The 23,732-nt window shown below is 37.7% G+C and overlaps 1 protein-coding gene across 1 annotated transcript in view; it reads right to left on the bottom strand.

The window, feature by feature from the left end:
• E23 (Early gene at 23) overlaps positions 1-21,034 on the bottom strand; it is a 158,119-nt gene extending 137,085 nt beyond the window's left edge. Inside the window, exons 1-2 of the mRNA XM_066297456.1 lie at positions 20,832-21,034; positions 17,853-17,991 (exon numbers count right to left, since the gene is read on the bottom strand). Coding sequence (XP_066153553.1) covers positions 17,853-17,974 — 122 coding nt within the window. The 5' untranslated portion in view covers positions 17,975-17,991; positions 20,832-21,034. The remainder of the gene's footprint in view (positions 1-17,852; positions 17,992-20,831) is intronic.
• Between the last annotated feature and the right edge of the window lie 2,698 nt (positions 21,035-23,732).

The following is a 23,732-nucleotide window of genomic DNA, read 5'->3' as shown; positions in this document are numbered from 1 at the left end:
GCCATTGGTGTGGCGATTTTGGCAGTTTACGAGGCTACGCAAAGGCCAAGGTCGCAGGACGTTTGGTTTAACGGTCAAAGACAGGAACACGTTCCCAAAATAAAGTATGTCAAGTCTGACGTGTAGACTGGGTATTTTAATGATTTTTTTTAACTAACCACGCAGTAGTGGACTAAACAATATTATCGGAAATTTGGTGCAAGTCAACACTCGGAAAAGCAACCTCCCGAAACCTGAACGTAATGTCGTTACTTTGCGACCAAGAGCCACCCAATTACTCATTGTTGAGGAAAAAACTGTGCACACAAACATAATTAAACCCTCGCGGGAAAAAGGTCAGAATTTCTTTCTATAATGAGTTAATGACTTGTTTCCATCTGCAGCATTCAGGATTATTGCTTCATAACTAACCATGAAAACATAGTAACTATACTTTAATTTCATTTGCTAATGGTTATACGTTCTCTTTACGTGAAATATAATATCCACTAACGATCACTTTTACAACTCCAGTTTAACTCCAACTTCACTACCGGCTGATTTAAGTGGAGCAAACGTGTCAACAACTAATTTTTCACAACTTTCATTCATTTGATTGAATTGAAACGGCACTATGCAGTGAAGTATATTAGCGGTAAATGTTTACCCCTACTGGGAAAATGATCAATATTGGCGTTCGCATGTGAAATTCTGGGTCCAACAACGGTTTCAGTTCAATCAAAATGCGTAACAATTGGAAAGCCCATAACTACTTACATCGATTAGATCGATCAAATAATCCTAAGTCCGGCTCTGAAACCAATCTCGCATTGATATTGGCAAATGCATTCTGAATTAGAAGTTGAGCTGGTCAGAGCAAGATTGATTTATCGTTTTTTAAGTGAGTCGAATGACGTTTAATGCTAAAGTTGTACGTCTGCATTTTAAAAACATTAATAATATTTGCCATGCACTGCCATTCGTAGCATCATTAATAAACAGCGCCCATCACCAAGATAGGAACATTCGAAATCTTGGCCCAGCTTTGTCTTTGAATAGTTTTTGAAATGGTAAAAGCAATTTCAGATAGTGAGAAATGATGAATGAATGGAAAACAAGGTCACGTTCAGCATCGTCCAGGATGAGGCCAGCAAGGAGGAAAAACCATTAGTATCATTGATAAGAGGGAAAAACTAATTAAGCAAACACGGGATGAAATCGATCCCTGGGGAGTCCAGACAACATGGCCCCAAGGGGCCTAAATATTTAGAACAATTGAAGTGACATAAGATAACTTATTTCTCGTCAGTTTTTACTGAAGAAATTCGCAAACTTTTTACATTTTGGAAGATGGAATAAACTTCTTTTTTCTTGGAGGAGTGCCAATTAGTGAACTTCCTCGCTTGCAAGTGGCAGAATATACCCATCCCCTTTCAAGGTGGTCTTGGTGATCTGCAGTATATTCCCGGCGATGGTGAGCGGGTTAGATGAAAGAATGTGTGGTGCGTGGCAGGCTGCCTTCATCGTAGGTAAGGTGTGTCCAAGATCGAAACCAAAACTCATGTGCTCTTCAGTGTTACAAAACTACGATTGCGTCCAGAAACAACGGCTTACCAGTAAGGAAAAGTTTAAATTATCGTAATCCCGAATTGTTCGGTTTCGTTTTCTGTACGTTTTCCCATCATCCTGCACCAGTACCTCTATGGACGTTCAGTCTGTTACGGATCCTAGTCCCCTATCTGTCCCAAAAATATGGCGTCTTCCAACATCTTTTCGTTCGCACTCTTAGATTTTTGCACGATGTCCTCTCAATTTTTCTTATTAAAAAAAGGACAAGCAAAGTTTACCATCGCTTTTATTGTTTTCCACAAAGCCGATAATTATTTTTAGTTACGGATCACCGAAAATTGGGTCAACTTCTGCGGGTGAGATTTTATAAAGTGGATTAAATTTGGCGTAAAATATTTTTTTTCACATCGAGGACTTTAACCTCTAACTGGGATGTCGGTTTAAAAGTTTTAAATTAACTTGCCCACCGTTTCCGAAAAATGGTTATGATCCGGACACGAAACAATACTTTTTAGGATATCGAGGTCACATACCTCGGCAATATCGGCCGTCTTACGGCAAATATCGCAATAAAAACCATCTCGCAAGGATTGAAAGGTCACATATCCATATCTGCGGCCCAGAACTGAAAGCTTTTGAAAGTTTTTCACCCAAAAAAAAAAAGCTAAAAGAAATCTCACACCTATTATAAATCTTTCAGCTGAAATAAATCCGAAAAATGCTCATTCGTTTCATATGGGATTAACACTTTCGCATTTTTAGGGACAATGTTTCGCAAATTATGGATTTGGAAACAAACAAGAAGCGTGTAAAAATATTCGTTTTTATAATTCACTAGGGGTTTTTAACGAAGTTTATCGTTAATGGCGATACAATAACGTTAAATCTCTTTCACACCAAGGTCATTAACTTATTTAAAATAGCATCGGAACATTGAAACAATGATAGTTCGATTAAAGTTTTTATAGATTTAATGAATTTATTGATGCTCTAGCCTTGCCTAAACATTAAAATAGACGAAAGATTTTTTCTATTCACAAGATGGGCGTAATTAACGCGATTATTAAGAGTGGCATGTTTATGTCTTTTTTATTGAGTTTCAAAGCAAAAATTAACTTTCAGCCTTATCGATTATTAAGTTTTGTCGTTTCATAAAATTATTTTCATAAATGTAACATCAGCATCTCAAGGAGAGCTGTTGAATGAGATAATGCGTTAATGTGCAGAAGGTTATTATCTGGCCAAGATAAAGAGCGGTAATACATTTCTCGTAATAGAGTTCCTTTCGGAGTGCGAAGCTTTTAACGATCGCTTCCAAATTTCTTCACATAATCAAAAAAAATGATTGAAAAGAGCAAGCGTCAATTTAAGAAAAAAAAATTTAAACGCGAATCTATAAACGATAGAAAAGTGAATGAGACAAATCAGGTTGAAACGACAAATTAATTGAAGGTACCCACTAGGAACCAGGTAGAACCAATACCTGCATCAAATATCTGGCATTAAAACGGAACAATTAGGTAATAAAGCATGAAATTAGCGCATTAGATAGCGAAGATGAAAAACTAGACAATGTGTAATTATTTCCACGATCTGCTTAGTTCACAGTTAGGTAAATCGTTCGATAATACTAAAATAATTTTATGAACACGAGAAAAAAAATCAAGGCAAACAAATAATTCTGGTCTGATTGTTCAAATCACACAAGGTATTGCAAATAAGTGATACGCCTTTCACCGTTTCAAGCTACTGCTGAGAGTACAAAAACGTTTTTCGAACTCTGTATACAGTTGTTTAAAAAATTGACTGGGTTTGTTATAAACATAATTTATCCAAATCTAATAGGTGTGCAAAAAGAAACTGAGCATTTTTTGGTGAAATTAAGCTTCATTAAAAACATAGTTGTTGAAAATATTAGTAATCAAACTAATTTCCATAACTGTCCATGGTCTTTTGCCATTTACTGGGTAGATGATGGATGCCCTAGTGATAGAAGCTTAGTGGTTTCGACGAAAAATAGTTATCGAGCCATTTTCGAATATCTTCAACGTTAAAGAATCGTTGGTCAGCTAAATGAGACTGCACGGATCTGAACAAGTGGAAGTCGGAAGGAGCCAAGTCTGGAGAGTACGCCGCATGCTGGAGTATTTCCCAGCCTAACGAGAAGATGAGTTCCTGGGTCGGTTTAGCTGTATGCGGACGAGCATTATCACTTTCCGACTTCCTTGGCTCGTAAATGGTCTTTTTTCCTCAGAGCATCGCTTAATTTGATCATTTGGGCCTGATGACGGTCAGCTGTAACAGTTTGACTGGGTTCCAGAAGCTCATAGTAAATGACTCCTTTACAATCCCACCAGACACACAGTAAGATTTTCTTGGCATGAACGTTTGGTTTTGCAACTGATGTGGATGGCTGGCCTGGGTCAACCCACGTTTTTCTGCGCTTAGGATTGTCATACAAAATCCACTTTTCATCTCCCGTAATAATATTATGCAGAAAATTCTTTCTTTTATACCGAGAAAGCAACTTCATGCAGATGTCAACTCTTCGATTTTTATTGTCTTCGGTTAGCCCACGAGGAACCCATTTTCCTGCTTTTTGAATTTTTCCCATTCCATGAGATCGAACTGAAACTGCTTGTTGAGTTACTCCTAACTGCTCTGCAAGCTGTTTTTCAGTTTGGCATGGATTTTCATCCAGTAAAGTTTGCATTTCTTCGTCTTGAAACTTTCGACACCCGCACGTGGATCGTCCTCAAGACAAACATTTTCCTCACGGACCTTCTTAAACCATCTCCTAACAGTTGAAGCACCAACAGAATCATCTCCCCAAGCCGAATTAACCATTTCTGTTGTTTCAGCATCATTTTTTTTTCAGTTTAAAACAGAACAACATTGATATTCTCAAATATTGCTTGGAAATGTCCATGTCTCTATCTACGTTTTGTGCACTGAACTACAGCTCCTGAGCAACTGAAACTTTTACCATATAAAAAGTCATAAATAAACAACACCTGCTTACAATTGCAGGCGAATTGAACGTGTCTAAGTATGTTTTTTTATTGCATATAACTTCATTGCTCAGTTTCTTCTTGCACACCTATTATTATTCCAAACGTAACAATTTTCATCCTTAATATGTGTGTACTACAAATTTGTGAAAAATGCATCTAAGGAAACATAAATTTTCCTTTGGTTTGCATCGGATCAAATGAGCTCACAGCTGATCTGACAATCTTCCACAAGTGCCAAGTGCTTAATGATTTTCGCTGATTGTATCACATACATAGTTCAAATCCAGTAAGAGCGGCCTTAGAAATACCCAAATGTGAAGTGCCGAACCACTTGGTATCTGCCCATGGGCTTTTCCTCGATATATTTTTGAGGATCGAAATCTTTTGTAAGTTAGGCTTAAGAAGAACCAGCAGTGTTCGCACCGCTCTGAGTTATAAAAATTAGAAGTTTACTTAAACAATGATTCTAAAAGATGCCTGTCTTGCCTAAAATTAATCAACAAACATCCAACTTTCAAGATCAGGCAGAGTTCTGCTCCTGCAAACTCTTTTTTTATCAAGATTAATAACATAATTATAAGTTGAGAAATGCCGAAATCTCATTATACGGTGTCATTAAAAACTCATTTTTGGAATGTGGTCCTACTGCAGACTGAATTTTTAAAATTAGTTCGAATTATTTCCGCCACAACCCGAAACGTTGTTTTATTGCAAAATTACTGGTTATAAGTTTTAGAAAAAACTGAAACCAATTGTCTTTAGATATCTCATTTACTTTGGGATTGCCCAGCATACTGCGGTAATTTTAATTGATGAAACGTTAATACACGTGACCTCCAACTTTCGATTTGGTAGGGATTAGTGTGTGATGTCTGAAAGTGTGGAAAGCATTTGTGGTTAATGGGATGTCGGTATCCCAGGAAGTTTGTGAACATATTATACAGGGTGAGTCGGGAGGATCGTACCAAACTTCAGGAGCGTGTTGTACATGAAAAATAAATTTAAAAAAACTCAAATGTTGTTGTCCGATGTTAGTTTGTTTACAAGTTATAGCGCAAATAAAATTAAAACATAAAGGTTAAGCAACATTTAGACGAAACGTTTCCTGGACGTTGGATTGGTCGTGGTGGCCCTATTAGTTGGCCTCCAAGATCTCCAGACCTCACACCACTGGACTATTGTTTGTGGGGTTGGTTTAAAACTGAAGTGTACAGAGTAAAAGTGGACACTCAAGATGCACTAATTCAACGCATTAGAAATGCTGCAGCTGCTATTGAAGAAAGACATGAAACAATCAGGAGCGCAACGAATGCTCTTCATAGACGAAGCCGAAAATGTTTAGAAGTTAATGGCAATATTTTTGAACATTTACTGTGATATCCAAACGTTCATTTATGGAATTTCTTATGAAATTTATAAATTTTTTAAATTTTATGTTTTAATTTTATTTGCGCTATAACTTGTAAACAAACGAAAATCGGATAACAACATTTGAGTTTTTTTACATTTATTTTTCATGTACAACACGCTCCTGAAGTTTGACACGATTCTCCCGACTCACCCTGTATAAAAAGGGATTCGTCAGCGATTTGAAGTATTTTTCGTTAATCAAAATAAGAGCACGCACAAATTTACGATGATTTTTAGTTTATCTCTAATTAACCAATTTCAAAAATTGAAGGATATTTCAGCTGCCTGATAATTACCCAAAGTAAACACATAAATCTCTGTAAATAGATCAAACAGAAATTTCGGTCTAGGTCACCACTTTCTAGACAAACCCATTCCATCAAATCTTATCTAAATTTGTTAGCCCAGTTACTTCTACAGAGAGAACTCAACATTAATAGTAATAAATTTACTAGTTTCGTCTTAATTCACGGGCTCGCGCAATAATTTTGACAAAGTGACAAGTGCCTTAATGAAGTTCGGCAACAGTTATTGCCATTTCATCACGTATTACATAACGAGAGCAAGTACCTTCATTTCGAAACGCAGTTAACAAATGTGACCGGTAACAACGGTTGTTGTAATTTTAGAAGTACAAGGAGCAACTTGTAAGTTAAAGTAGCTGTCTCCTTCGGATTTCTTGGTCGCAGAGCAAAGTTGGAAAAAATACACGAAAAAAATGTTTGTTTTGTGTCACTCTTCTGGTGAACGGCAAAAAGGTCCGACATTCCAACGACGTCCAAAGGCTTATGCTGTTCACGATATAACTCACTCTCATCAAAAAAATGTCTTTTGATCTAATCGACCGATCACCGCTGTTCATACGCATCGAATCTCTGTCCATCAACACCGGTTCGCGGCAGCTTCGAACAGAGAATTTTCCTGGGTCTAGAACGTTGATCTGTGACGTTATAACGCACCGTGGCCCGTGGCCACTACGTGCGTTTCTCGGGCACGATTTTGCCACTCTCGGAAAATGACGCAAAAGCAGCGTATTGTAATTTAGGGGTTGAAAACCTCTTGTAATGAAAATGTCTATGAACAAAAGGAAAGCCTCCGCGGAAACCGCAAAAGTTTCAAGAAGAGGGAGATGCGGGATCGCCCTGGCACTACGTGGACGTGGCCATTCGCAACTTTAAAGCCGCAGACGCTCTCCACAAAATACTAAATCAAAATATACGATGACAACTTACGCAATACCAAACTACATAAATCAGCTGGCAATGCTGCAAAAAGTATCACACTTACAATTTATGAACGTACCCCCCTTCGCAACACCAACAATAAATTAAAATTTACTACTGTTTACACACCGTTTTTGTAAGCGTGGTCAATTAATTAATTTGAAACGGGCAATTAAAATTATAAAGCTTTATTCAATAATTGAGACCACTAATTAATAATAAAAACTAGGTTCAGTAAGAATAATAATAATAATTAAGTTGTTTGTGTACTTGTAGGGGAAGAAAGTTTATTGCTCTCGAACGGTAGGTAATTTCGCTGCCGCTCAGTTAACGAGTGATTCTTGTGAAGTGGTTTCAGTTTTTATTATAATATAAAAAAAATATATATATAGATAAAACGCACTATAAAAGAAAACGTGCTGTCTGGGACACAGGAAACTAGCAAAGCGTGTATAAAAGCACTCACTTGAATTGTTTTGTATTCCACGGCCGGTGCACGCAGTTTAAAAAAAATAATTATGAAGCATTAATATTGATGACTGAAAGAAAAACGCGTTGCTCTTATCTCTGTGTGAAATCAATCGTTTCTGCACCTCGTCAATGATGGCCAATCCCAAGGTTGCCTTCACCAGATTTGCACCCAATTCGCCAACACCTTCTGGCCCATTTAAACGGAATTAAACCTCGAAAGAAACAAACCACATGCATAAGCGCTTTCTCCATTAAAGTCGGTAAAAACCCCCCGATGAATCCTGCCGCGTGATGACCACCATTGCGTAAAATCTATCGATGCGACTTTTACCCAGTGGTCAAGAGAAAAATCGTGTCGCAATATGGGGAAACCGTTGGGTTCCAAGACGGGGCCGGATGTGCTCGAAACGACCCGTAGGTGGATCTGGTGAACGGAACCCACCAAGATGACGCCGAGCACCAGAGATGCAATAATGACCTCCTTCTGCACGAGAAGAATCGAAATGCAGACTTGAAAAACGGGGCGTGTCGATAAATTAATGTGCATTCTGTTGTGTGATACTTCAAGTACTATTAGGATTTGGACGAGACGATTTAAAACTTATTGTAAACGAATGGGGTTATGCTAAATGTATTTCACCATTAAGAGATTGCATTTTCGAACGAGGATGTCCTGGAAGTAGCAGTAGCTCAGAGGCGCTCTTAAAGAGCCCCACCTAAAGCGTCTCGCGTACAAAACCCGGAACTTCTCACTGCGGATTCGTCATCGGTTATATCTCATCATCGTGTGTTTGTGCGTTCTCACATATGCAACTGACAGAAGCTCTATGAAACACCATCAGTGGATACAGTTGAATCAACAATTGGCGTCACCTTGATCGATCATACTCCATTGCGACTGTAGGCAAGTACCTGGAAGTCTCAAGCAGATTAAAGGAAAAGCAGACCCTTCCGCAGGAATTCGGAGGATGGGTACGTTCTTGGCAGCCAATGGCACCACCCATGGAAAAGATAAATATTTAAACCATCACCAGAACGTGAAGAAAATTCTTCCTAAGTTTTATAAAAGAACTGCGTGATGCGAGTCCGTTAATTTGCGATACACAAGTTGCATTGTTTCCTAACCCTTTGAAGTGCATTAAGGGTGTAGATGTTGGAAAGGGAATTTACATACTCAATACTCCTTATACGTGCCCACGTCCATCTCTTATAGTTACCTAGATTTCTAATATAAACATATAAATTTGCCCATCCTGTTCATAGAGTAACAGTCGGATTCGTTCGGATAAAATTGGTCGCTTCGTGCGTTAAAGTGAACAGTGTTCTTATTTTATCTTGAATAAAAATCGCTGTTCGTGTAAAATATTTCGCATTACGATCAACATCATCAATATGAAATGTGTTGTAACATGAGAGCTTTCGTAAAAGCACTTATTCAGTAATTTTTAAGTGCTTTTTGATTATGTTTTAAATGAGACGTTTAGATCTGAAATGAGTCATTAATAACTTACAGGTTAAATTTCCGATTATATCTGAAGAGAAATGCTTAACTAAATTTTAAAACAATTAAAATAAATATTTTAATTGTTTTAAAATTACAAATTACAAATGTAAATTTGAATCCATTAGGTTTGAAGATAATTCGAGAGCAAATCTCGTTTTGATGGTAAATTAGTGTTTCGGGAGCTTCAAAAGTAGGAAAAAAATCGAGTCCTTTGTAATGTGCGCCCTTTATTCGTTAGAAGGTTTAGAACCTATGCATGCACGTTTCGCAGTTCCATAACGCTGCTATTTTTTTGCTAGAAAAATTGAAGAGCCAAGAAACTCATCAGGAATTAGGTTTCCTCTATTTCCAAATTAACAGAAACATTATTCATTCAATAGATTTAGCTGAACATTGAGAATTTAGACCCAACTATTACGACATATGTATAATTCCCAGTCAGCACTTATTGGTTAATGAAAAAATAATATTAGATAACCCACGTCGAATAAAGTTTTACTATTATTTGTCTCGTATTTGATAAGTTCAGTTTAAACCAGAGATAAGTGAAAATGTTTCATTTGAAGTACACGAGAATCGAATCAAGAAAGTTCTAACTGAGATTGGCCGATTCCCCAATTTAAATATCAGATCTATCTCGTAAATCACAAACTAAAAGACTTTCTAGAAATTATACGCTTTGTGAATAAATATTTGAATAAGCATGAAATTTGTTTCTTCGAATAAACTCCTTAGAATGGTAGGGAAGTGAAAAGTTCCTATGACCCACTGAACTACAATTTTAAACATGTTTGTAGATTTTAATGGTACAAGAGGAGGCAATTCCTAGCTATATTTAGTTATCCCCCATAGAGTCATTGAACCACATTAAAAGATTAGACTTGTTTGAACTTTTCGAAGGCGAACACCATTTTACGTGTATTCCGATAGGTCAGGTACCCAAGTTATAATACAATGTCATGCTGATGATGACTCAATATGAGGTCTTCAAATGATCCTCTTATTCCACTCTAGTTAGGAACATTCCTTAGCATTCTTATTGTCTTTATTTCATCTATATTTTGTCCAGTCTGTTCCATTCCTCCCAAACACTTTCTTACTGGCACGTATAACTTCTGCTCTTTTACACACAACTGAATATAGTTCCACGGTCTACAATATTACTAATGGATTGTTTGCACTTAGGTCCAATAGTGTGTAATGGCAGCACAAATAAACTCAAATTCTTAACACTCACTCTCAGTAGCTTCCTTCGGTTTTTTACTGTTACCCAGTTCATAATTCTTGATAATCAATAGTTAGGTACTTATCTCTCCATGTCTTTCACTCATTTCACTCATTCACTGATTTGTTCCTTCTCACTTCTTCATTTCTGCAATCATCAACATATCACCCGCAAATTTGCTGTGGTTTCTTATGCAGAGTGATAACTTAAACTGGAATAAATTCGGTATCTATATGGCATTCCATTTTCAGCAAACTTGCTTAAACAGGTCAATTTTTATTTTAGCCGATGCATTTTTCGGTAGAGCAAAATAAAAAGAAAATTTTAAATAAACAAATTAATTTACTTTAATATAGCAACTGTTCGAAATGTTCGCCGGTGATAAAATTCATATCGCATAGTTTCCGAAATATTTAGAGTGATTTGCCTAATTTCTTATCTTGTACGTTCTTTGAGTTAGAGGATATTATGGGGTTTCATATTGTAAATCTTCGATCCCCGTAAAAATAAAATCGAGAGGAGTGAGATCGGGAAATCTCGGCGGCCATGCTATTGAACCTTTTCTTCCTATCCATCGATTTGGAAAAGTTTCATCTAGGTATAAGAGAACATTCCTAGCAAAAAACAACAAGATGGAGCACTGCCATGCCCCATCTTGTTGTAACCAAATCCGTTCCTCCGGCATGTCAAGATTTACTTCACTATGAAACAAGTTAGATAATGTAGGGACTAGTTGGACTTCGAGAAATTCTAAATATCGTTGGCTATTTAAATTTTCAACGAAAAATATTGATCCTAATATTCGATTCTCTATGACATCCGCCTACAACATTTATTGTTGCAGGGTACTGCGAGCAAGTTCTCGTCCAATGAGGATTCACAACAGACCAATATCAACAATTTTGTTTATTGATATGTCCATTTAATGTAAAAGTTGGCTGATCGATAAACAAAATCCATTCCATAGATATTTCTAATTGCTGAACAGCATTCACAATTCTTTCGCAAAATTCGGTTCGTCTATTTCTATAATCCTCAAGCCATTCTTCATGTATTTGCATATTATAAGGCTGAATATTTATATTTTTTAATATATTCAAAACCAATGTATTACTGATTAAATTTTCTTGAGCTCTCTGCCAAGCTGGTGTAATCGGGGTTTCTTCCAATGGCAATAGTGCGTTCATTTTTGTATTGTCATAAATTTTTTTCGGTCTGTTCCTTTGAGTATTTTCACATGATCAAGATAGCTAAATTTCTTTTATATTTTATTTATGATCCCTTTATTAATGGGTGTCAAATCAGGATATTTTTGTCGAAATAATTGAACAATCTCGTTTTGTGTTCGAACTCTGTCGCCGTATCCAATCATTATTAAAATATCGATTTTATGAAATTCAGTTAAGTAAGGCATTATTCGCAATTTTATAATTTACGTGAAGTACTTCTTTTCTGTATTAAACGAAATGAAATATAGTTTGTATTGAAGGAATTCTCGGATTAAAGCGGTATTTCATCAATATTTCATTAAAAATAATACTTGCAAATAAACAACATTTAAACGTGAAAACAAGTTATTTTTCGTATTATTTTGCTTTATGTTGAAAAGCAATATGTCATATTGTCAGGTGAAAAAAATCCTTAAAATGATGTATTACTTGAATCCCCTTTCCATTTAAACTTTTAAGGATAACTATCGCCCTAGCTAAGGGGTTGACATTTGTGGCATCAGAATACTACCAAAAAGTGTATCAGATAAAATGAAAATTGACGTATTTAAGTAATTTTCCTAAAAATCAAATGTTACGTAGATACCGAAATTATTCCAGTTAAAGTTACCACACTGTATAGATAAGCAATTTTGGGCTTTTGTGCTGTATGTATAGGTAACACCCTGTATATTGCATTTCGCTTTGTCTGAATCTGAAATATGTAAGCTCTACACCCCGTGAAGTCTGAATCTATAGAGATCCAACCTAGAACACTGTTAGATCACGATGTGATGTAGATGGTTGGTTTTATCCCCTAACCGCAACATGAGGAAACTTGCGTGTTTTCTCAAAGCGATAAAAACACCAAAAAATCATTGTGAGGGTATATGTAAAAGGTGGTGAGACAAATCGGAATCTTTAAAATTGTCGTGTGCCGCAAGTTCGCATTTCAGGGAAAAAACACATTGAGGTGCGTTTTAGTGCCAAATAGTCCATCCTGTGGCGTTACCGTCGTACCAAATCATTCTTCGCAACCTTGACCATAACTCCGAAGTGACACATACAAATATGCCATTGCAACCGTAAAAATAGAAAGGAGTGAAACGTTCACTCACATCACCTAAACTTCGATAAAATGATTAATGCTCAAAACAATTAAACCCATTTATTTGTCATTAGGCGCCGCACACAGCAAACGGCGACTAATACCCAAGCAATAACACCCGATAATGCAAAGTACTATCGCCGGTACTACTAACCGTAACACATCATATCAAAAACGCATTATATCCAAAACGAGAAAAACCACATATTTATGTTGTAATGCGAATAGCCGCCCCCCAGGCACTGCCCTCCAAGCTGCCCTCAAACAAACGTCTCCCCATCTCCACACTGCATCTCACGAGTGCATCCAGCAGCAGCAGCAGCTCCTGCTGCTTGCCGTTATTTCGGTGCAGCGGCTCCGCAGCGATGTATGCCAGCGGGGTCAGAGAGGGGGGACTTGGGGGGTCATTGACCACTGAAAGTGAAAAGAGAGGTTCGGCAAGGATACGCTTGCCGAGAGACGGTGCGGTGTTGACAAACTTACGCTTTTCGATTTAAGGTTAGTATTTCGCTTGGTTCTAAGCAGGTAAAATAGTAAAGATGATATATTACAATAATACAAATGGCAGAGGGTTTCGCGGTAAAGGAGCCCTAAAACAAGCAAATAGTTTTGCGAAAAACACCTCATCCCCTACTGCACATGCACGCGCGCAAACAGTTTTTATTCTGCGTCTGTTCGGCGGTGACTCCGCCACTGTACGGGGTGTTAATTAATTATACAGACAAATTGTAAGGGGTGAAAAATTTTTTGGACAAAAAGTTCACATTAACATGGGTTCGCAACGGTTAAGTTCTCGCGAGGTTCGCGAGGGTATTAAAATTAAAATTTCGTTTGTTGATTATATTTTTGGGCAATAACGCGGCATTCTGATGAAGTTTTGCACGCCGGAAAAGTTGATAATGAGTTAGTCTTCATACATAATTAGCAGTGATGTGCCTTCTCCCATATATCTCATTTCTACGTCAAAGGAATTCATATGATTCGGTTTCAGGGACGCTCCAAGCTGGAGCGACCAAAAAACCTAATAAAGTTGACTCTACGTTTTTCAGACCATTAAATGTTAATGTGATATGACAGAATGTTAAGCGCATCTTACATCACAAAGTATATATGTATGAACGTGACTTAACTTAAAATCGTCTAGTCGAACGCATTTTTCTCAATTTTGAAGCAAAGACATGCAGATTTACTGCCGCATATCCTGAAATCCGACAAATCAACATCTAACAAGTATCGTTGGGTTTCTTCTACATTGGCGTCACATTGGTGAATTGATGAGCGCCGCCGTGAGTCGAAACCATTTCAAATACCGCGAGAATATTAAGAATGTCTACTTATTTCCAGGCTGAAAGGTTCTAGAATAGAAATATGTGGCTTAATGAGCATCCAATTGGGCGTACTTTCGACCAGCTCTGTTTTACTTCAAGCCTCCAGGCTCTGGCAAATTTCCTTCGGAACGCAAGTCGGGTGTTTAAACTAACTCTACCCAAAATTAACACATTCATGTTCAATACGATCTTATTAGCGAACGCTGGCAGAAAAAACAAACCCAACAGTTCAGTTTTCCGCAATTACATGTGGGTATGTAGTAAATTTCTTTGCAGTGTATCGCGTGATTGGACAGGCCTTTTAAATAGCGATTTTGTTAACGGCTCATGACATTTTCTAACAATTAACAATGTTCGCTAATCTCGAAACGTCATGCAACCAGACACGAAAACACAATTCCATCGTCTGGCCTAAATTACGCAGTTTTTAACAGTACCTCCTGTTAATTTTTTGAGAACGACCGTAAATATGTCTTGAGCCATCATTACAATTTCTGCGAGTACATGAAGTAACAGCTGATGCGCATTAGCGTCGTAGTCTATGCGACCAGGAAATAAATGATGATGTTGAGGCCGACTCTCGAGAAGAGGAAAGGCCGAGAAATGGTGATACTCGTAAAAACGTAACTCGCGAAATAAACTCTTGGATAGGTCCTGGAAGTATGTTTCTAGCTTGTGGTGGGCGCGAGGAGCAAAACGAATCACGTAAGAATTGCACCAGTCCAACCCTGATAAAAAAAAAGCAACTGTTCGAGAAAAATCAACTTCAAATTTCCTGTAGGGACAAATAAGGGGACCCTGAAAAGTTGTAACTGTACTTTTGTATCCACTTTTTCCAACGGTTTAGAACAACTCAGAAATGAAATAGTAAGTCCTCAAACAACGCCTTCGCTCTTCTGGAAGCGAGCGCTTCCTCCCAAAGCTTTTTTCGACGAAAATTTGACTCTTTCCAGTAAGTCAATTTCACTGACACTGCTAGGAAAAAAATCGACGCATGTGGTTCAGCAAGTACATATATTCAGTTTATTCATATATACGTAGTATATTCTGGTTTTTGCATATAAGGGGAAACGGTGTGCCCTTCGGTGACCCCACCGCATTAACAATTAAGCGCCTGGTAAAGTAAAAAAAAATGCCTACTAAATGATAAATCGAATGCCGGTCAAATGGAAAAGGGTATGAACGCGGGATATTCTGGACCTAAATCAGCAGACCGACCAAATTACGAAATCGCTAAATTGCCGATTGGTTGTTTGGAGCCCACCGATGGCCAGCCAACCAGGCAATAAAGCATGGTGCCAAAATGCACCGTGCTTCATTCCAGGAATCTTCTAGTCACTGAGCACCCTGGAGGTTTGTGACGGGAGTCTGGACGTGAGTTCCGACTGTTATGAATCTACGGTCCCGGTCCTGTGGTCATATTATGTTCACTCTCGAAGACCCCACTTAAAATGACAGGAAATATCGCGTCAACAATGAACATACGATCTTTAAAACTGAGGTTTGAGTCAGGAAATTACGGACTCTCGACCTCGACTACCAATCGGGCCGATTGGCAGTTGGGACTTGACAATTTATTCTGGTAGGGATCTCCCAGGACAGGATTTGAGATTTTTTTATAGGACCTGGGACTACCTAACTACTCCTCGTTACAGGTTACAATGACATACGATTCAACAATTCGACTTAGAGAATAAAAAAATAATCCACGATAATACCTGAATGTTCCCTAAGAAGATTCTTAGAATATCGTCGTGCTTTTTTATTTTGAACCGCGCAGAATATCCCATAAATATTCGTGGATAATTACAGATTTTCTTTAAAGTACGGAGGTGTTCAGATTATTCTATAATTATTTAGCGTAATCTAGGATTCTTTCTAAAGCCTGGCAAAGTTCATTGAGGAGTTCCAGAATTGTCCGACTATCTTCGATTCATGTTTTTTAAACACTGGAGAGACTTCAACGAAAAACTTAAGCAGTAGCTAGGGCAAAACTCGTGACTCGACGACTTTGACTGGACTACTGCATAGAGGCCACTTGCATTTTTCCCACAGTCTTGAGTATTTTAATTCCTCAGATGAGACCCTATTAAAGTTACGCGAACTTCTTTGCACTTTCATTTATAAATTAACTTTGAAATTCTATGGGCAAGATTCTAGATCAGATTAATAGAAACCCGAATTCCAAATAAAGTTTTTAAGTAACTGAGATCGATTAGTCGTCATAAAAACCTGGGGAAGGAACCGTAGTGACGGTAATGCTTCTTAGCGGCGGATCACGCGCCTTCGTGTCCACAGCTATCATAAATTTGTATGTTGTGTGTCATACTTTAAAAATTGTGCGTGTGTCCCGAAATTTATGCAGATGTGAACGGTTTGTTACACGCAAAATGCATACAAATTTCGAGATAAAATTTGGGCCGCTGACCTTTGCGCCAAATTTCCAAACACAATACAGATCTTTAATATTGCGAGTGGGTGCGATCCCAAAAGAAGAATTACGACTCTGACGAGCATCCACTGCTTATGAGCACCTTTGGCTCGGCTTCATTTTATCATGTATCTACAACATCTGTTCAAACTACTTTTACTAGTCGTGTATAAATTGTGACAGAAATTTATGTTAAGCTAACAGCCCGGTGGCTATTAATGGAACCCTAGTAAAATTTTAATTATTGTCAAAGGCAACGTGCACGTAAAGGCACTTTATTTGTATTTGCCGCAATACTATTTACCTCACCTCTATTCAAATATTTCTAAAGCAGACATGCATAACCTAGATTCGATCGACACTCACAAGGCATCAAGCCAACAGATCTGAGGCATCAATTTTCATTCTGATTGGTTCAACAAGAACCTTTTGAAATTCTAAATCGTTGGCTTCCGGCCGATGGTTTCGTTTGCCACATACAAGAGTAACGTGCGACGGCCATGACCGTCCTCAAATAATCAAATGAACAAATTAACTTGCAGTTAAGCTCATTCTGAATACAGGATTTCAAAAAAAAATCCCTTTCTTTGTAAAGGGTAATCTTCTTATTGATGGATTTAAGTGGGGTATTGTTTGAAACTCCAATGAGAAGGTGAAGGTACTTTAGGTACGTGGGTGAGAACTGAAATTGACCGAATTCAATTATATTCGAAGTGGTCAATAGTTTTTCAAACTGAAGCTCGATGAACGAGTCTACGGTTCGCCGCGAAAAAAACGATCTACGGTAGCGAATTTCTTGCTAGCAAAAACACGGATACCTGATACTCGAAATCAAACACTGGGTGAGTGCCATTCTTGTTAATTTCTACACATATAATATAAACGTATTTGTATACATATGAAATGATAAAGTCCGTTGACCCAAAATTACATGTGTGTCACTCAATCGCAGTAACGCGACCAAGGCAGGAGCGGACTCGAATAAAGTCGCCAGCTTAATTCAATGTAGTGGCAGCGATTTAATCAGTTAATTAGGTTGGAAATTGAGGTAATGAAAGAGATGTTGTCCCGTAAATGCACCGACGACACTACTTAAATTCAAGAGGAAAAGTGGCTCGATTAAAAAAACCATTACGAGCGATATAACGTGATGTGTCAAGTTGCCAGGTTATGAATGAACGTTACACATTTAAATAAAATGAGCATGAAAACGCGTTGTTGCAGAATAATGCGATATAATTAAAGAACTACGCATTGTGAAAGCATTAAAAACAGGTAATGTACTTAAGCAAATACCGCCCCGGGCTTGGTGCAGGTCGTTAATATTTTGGATATTCAAATTCGAATCGATCAAAGACAAAGAGATTTCAACCATAACTCACCTGTGATTTGGAACAGCATTTGATCGGCCCATATTGGGCCCCTGGGGCCTCTTTTCGTCTTTATTTGGCAGGCGTAAGTAATCTTGGTCTCCGAGAAGGAACAGATCCTTGGAGATGATCATGGCCGCGGCTGCCTGGCCTAAAACATGCAAAGCAATTATCGATTCTCTTCTCCGCATCATTAAAACTGTAAACAATAACAAACTGTACTTCACAGGAATAGAATATTTTTCTCGGATTGATTACCCCTTTTCCATTCATGTGTAATTACCGTTTTTAAAACTAAATCTTCGGGCAAATCACCATGAACTATTCAGCTCGTCAGATTTCGAACATCAAGAATCGGGTGAGTTACGGGCGTATTGGAGGGAAGCTTCAAATTGGCGTCGGAGCTGGTACTAAATGCGGGGCAAAGCTTTTTTCCATCCCCCGCATTGAAACCCTCGCGATTGCGACAACGTGAGAAAAATTCGATATTCGATTGAACAGAAAATTTTGTTTAAAACCAAAAAAACAACAAATTATTCAACTAGTTCCAACATTTCGCAAAGCAGTTGAGAATTCCCATACTTTTTGGACGAACTGTATAAATAAAAGTCGTTTCTGGTTTTCGTTTATTCAGTTTGATGTAGATTTGTGATTTTAATTTTCGTTAGATGTTACATCCCAACCTACTTCAATTTTGAAGCTTTCCAGGCAAACGATATATCTGGGTCATATCCTTTTACATTATAATAAAACGTGGGTGTGAAAACAAACGCTTTTTCACCAAACATGCGAAAAAATACTTCTTTCAACAAGTATTACAAAATGTTACAATTTATCTATTTCTTTTAAAAAAATTTAAGAAACGCACCGTTCCAATGGAATTACATCAAAACAGTTGTAGATGACGATTCTATGTATTACAGTAGCAGAGATTACGAATTACTTTCTGTCTTTGATTAATGAGTTAATGTTTTTATTCTCTGATATAATTGATGATATATTCGGACGACTTTACTATCCACATCTGTCTCCTGAGAATTTTACGTTTCGTCATGTTCGTTAAATGTCTAAAATTCCTTAATACGAGTATATCTTGGAAATTGGACATTGTTGTTGATGGGTATCATTCATAACATCATTAACGATAAATTCTACTAAAAAAAAATCATCCCTATAGCGCTCCTTCACCTCTTGAGAGTTCTAATTATCCTTGTAATTATCGTTAAAACATTTTTGCGAAGCGTAAGCTCTGGTTACTTGTTTCGTAAATGGAGAACATGCCAGTTTGTCCTGCAGTTTTCTTCCGAGAATAAATCTGATTAAATTCATTTTAGAACGTATCCTTTAGGGTACCCCTAAGGGGTGTTCGTTATTTTAGGTTTTAAAGGACAAAAGACTAAAGTGTAGCCGTGATTAAAAACGATGCACTGATTTGAACTAAATAAAGAATGGTTTTTCATATGTTTACAATGCTTAGACGTACGAATTCAACTGAAGGAATGGTGAATTCGGGAGTATATCCGTCTATTACTAATCTTCTGCACCTATGACCTTACTTAATACAACTATTAATCTGCCCACGCTAGCGACTAATTCAATATCCTATTGGATGTTAGGTCAAGAAAATTATAGAAAAAAACATGTCTTCGAGTTTATGTGTATATTATTTTAAACGTCCTTATTGGAAGGCTAGAAGAACTTCCAAAAGTTCTTGCAATTTTCGCACGTTTGAGTTTTGTGAATATCTACGTATTACCATCTTTAATATTAATTATTTTAATTTAGTTTCTAATCATTTCCACAAATCTTATTATTTTCCTTATTACTACCATTTGAGCCTCCCAGAATGTTTAGTCATGGCAAGTCTTCGATATGCTCTTTAAAACTTTGAAGCGGTAACTTAAGTTCTTTTGTGATCATTTAAAAAATAATTTAAAATCATCTATAATGTTATGCTATGTTCGAGTCTACTACACTGTTTGTTGGTATTGAAAATCGCACATGTAAGGGAACTTCTCTCAGTATTAGAAACACAAAATTCATGCTACCTTTGTAGTTTCATAGTTAAAAATGTGATGTATCGTGGATATATAGACAAAATATCCACGACCCGTCCACGATATGGTGGAAATTAACATTTTCTGGTTCGTCCAATCCCAAATTCTCTGAGGTCTAATCCCAATTCTAAACCCAATAAAATTTTGTAAAATTAGTCCAATTTTTTCTATTTTTCTCCAATATAACCATCACTTATTTTTCATCTAAATATATATTTTGTGTTTCACATTATTTCTTTGATTTCTCATTTTGAATTTTTTTCCGCATTCAATGCTCCACTTGTGTCTTTAATTCATCAATCCCTCTCTGAATAATCAGGTGGTCAGATTACGTTAACATCTAAAGCGGTGTTCAAAAGCAACATTTTCTCTAGTGAAAAGAATATTTGAGAAGTAATTCGTTTAAATATTTCAAGTAGTTTTTCGCTACCATTTTGCTATCATTTGTGGAAACTTCTAAGTGTGAATAATTCACCGCTCCTACCGTCTGGATTCTAAGACGACACTGAAAACTTTTGAGACTTCATTTATTACCACAATAAAAGTTTGTACTTTTTAAAAACTTTCAGACTTCGAAAAACATTTGGAGTCCAAAGCAACAAAGCACTTCCCAACACTGGCAATTTTCCTGTTCATCTTCGCGTCTAGTTGAAGCTGAGGAAGATTTGCATCAAGTTGGTCGGTGCGCACATATGTTATTTTTTTAAATTTCAAGTCTCAAGACATATTCGACCAGTGATCCAACTGGTTCCTTTAGCAACTTTCTATTCTAAAGAACTTATATCACGTTCTCACTTTTCCTCGCATTGGCGATTCTCAATTTCGGACATTCAATTCAACCCGGCAAGCTATCGAAAATTTTCCAAAAATAACCATCAGCAAGGTTGAATGAACCAACCAGACCCCACCGGTCCACCCCCGGAGACTAACTTACCGGCCTAATAGTGATGTCACTTATCCTGTCACTTGTTGATAGCACTGCGCCTAATATACGTCAGTTCTAAAAGCACTGCATGCCGAAAGGGCACAACGACCGTTTATCCAATCGACCCGTCAGACGGGCGCGCAAACACTGCCGTACGCCCGATATCAAAACGCACTTGTCGCAAACTTTACGGCGATGTTGCCGACGTTCCTCACGGATTTGTCCGAGGATACTGTCGGATTTCGGAGCAGACTGTCAGACACAGATTGAGGAAAAACCGTGAAGGGAGGGTACTGATTACACCTTCTGCTGACTAATCAGATTAACACTAATCCACTGTGCTCCGAGATGATAAAGCTGACGCAGTGTGCAATTACTGCAAATAATCTTCCACCCTATAGGATTGGTCAGGAATTTTAGTTACCATTGAGGATGGGGAGAAAAGCACTCGCCCCATCCACAGCTGTTTTCACACGCTTGTGCGCACTTCAATCTCTTGATTATCAGATGTACGATGACCTCATGACATGAAAATATCATTTTATTTCAGCAGAACACGCATCACATATAGTTGGGAATTAAGCTATCCTTGTTAAACCATAGAAAGATTTTGGCAGTGAAATAGCTACTGCGCACGCGTGGAATTTTTACCACACGCTATTATGTAATTGGACTTTCGAAAGAAGCAAATAAAATTAATATCGATAAAAATAACGTGCCTGACCCTTGCGAAAGCGCGTTTACCGCACTCGATATCTCACAGAACTCCGCTTTGCATCGTTCAGTGCGCAATTCCAATCAGTGTGCGGGTAATTATCACTTTCTGCACTCTGCTCGGTAAATAACGATTTCAAATCCTTCATCTCGTTAGGAAGCAACTTTAGCTGTTCGAAGAATTGTCTGAGCATGTGGAAATGCAGAGCATTCTCCAAAATAATTTCCAGGTATTCAATGGTCCTCTCTTAAGGACCACAGACACCCAATCGTTATGAAATAATCAACACGACTCAGCTTACTTGACAGTTTTTGCCACCTCGATAATTATGCCGAGATGATTCGACTAGTCCGAGCCGACTTATCCGATTCAATGCTCGGCGCGGAAATTAATTTAATGCCGCGCATAGCAGAACATTCCTACAATGCCGAGTCGCGCCGGTCAATCCCAGTCGCTTTAATGCGACCATTGCGTGTGCTCCTTGAGCATGCCCAGCATCCAGGAGCCTCAAAGACCAGGCACGAATTTCCTTCTGCTGACCAGAACCTGTTAATAAACTGGTCACTTTTGCCATGTCGAATCTGATAAGATTTATTAAAAAATTTTTGATCGTAAGTGATAATCAGGTCTGCCGTTCTCAGAAAGGAACTCTTTTGTTGAGCTGAAGTTCAGCTCAGCGTCCAAGAACTACCTACATTATATTCTCCTCATTACTTTCTTCAAAAGCTCGGGTAGATCCTATCCACACCTCTCACTGAGACTCACCAATCGACTTCATCCCGTTAGTATGGATATTAATGACCCTCCAACCCTCCCGACCGTCCTCTTGATTCCAGACTCGATAAAGGAAGGAGATCCGATTTCAAATTCAGCTCACTCCCATACCACCTAAACAATAATAGTGATTATAAATAGTAACTACCTGAGACCTATTCCGTTACCTTACGTTCAAAAACACTATTAGATTATTTCGATAGCCTAATTTCTTCCTCCAAACATGCCACCAGTGAAAGTCCAAGCATCGCTTTAATAACACATGGTACCTTATTAGTGCCACTTTTATCGGCACAAATCAAAACAATAGAGTCACCAGAGCAGGTTTAAACTTAGACAGCAGAATAGATATCAATATGATTATTCCAAAAGAATCCAACCGACGTTCAACAGCTTCATTATATGGTTTGATACAAGTTAGACTAACCTGAAAGGTATTTTTTATATCTCCCTCAATCATTTGTCTTAGCTTCTAATATTTTTCATCAGTTTTGTGATTCACACCAGGCGCTAGTACCCTAAAAATGTTTAATGCATTTATTTTATTTTTGGTGCTTAAGTGGAGTTATATAACAAAAATGACGATAAGAATTCTTTTCCCTTAAATTTTTCTTTAAGTTTACAAATTCACAATTGGCATCTTTCCAGCTTTGTGACTTTGTATTTCAGTCGCCTCGTGCAGCAACTGAATGGCCATTTCGATCCGCACACGTCTGTTGAACAATTTGTGACCTTTGGGAAGAGCTGGCTCCATATTCTTCACAACATATTATGGAGTCAAGCCAATCTAAATATATTTCCTCCCTATTCCACGAAAGCGTTGAAAACTAGCATTATATTATACTCCTAAAAAATGTGAACAACATGATATTCTAAAAGGTGTCACGAATTGTAATTGTGACTTATTAATACGCATTCTACATGGAAAAATATCACTAATCTAACCCGAACTAATCTGCTAGGTACACTACATCCGAAAAATTGCTCGTTAAAGAAATACTATGGCACAATTTTTGCCATAAGGGGCCGCGGATAAACTAAATCCAGTTAATTATAGCTTATAAAGCCAAACAGGTTTTAAGTTTCTTTTTATTTTTTACCGAAAGAGATCTGTCTTCTCCCAAATTGAATTGCGAATCCGAAGATGATTTTTTTTATATTCACAGGGAATTTTTAAAGGAAATTGACTGGATATTTTCTTTCAAAACATCCAGTGACGTGCGAGTGCGGACGCCACTGGCAAATCTAAAAATACGTTTTTCATTGGAAAACACGTTAACTCGAAGGCACACACAAATAATTGCTCCACATAGTTCTTTCAGTTTTTTTATAGTGATAATTATAGTAGAGCCATGAACAGTGACATTATTGGTCGACAATTGGTAGAGCTCGCATTCCCGGAGGGCACTTTCCATCGCCAT

This window comes from Euwallacea fornicatus, chromosome 28 (genome assembly GCF_040115645.1).
Source record: "Euwallacea fornicatus isolate EFF26 chromosome 28, ASM4011564v1, whole genome shotgun sequence".
NCBI classification, from domain to species: Eukaryota; Metazoa; Arthropoda; class Insecta; order Coleoptera; family Curculionidae; genus Euwallacea; species Euwallacea fornicatus.
This window is presented reverse-complemented; position numbering and strand designations above follow the sequence as displayed.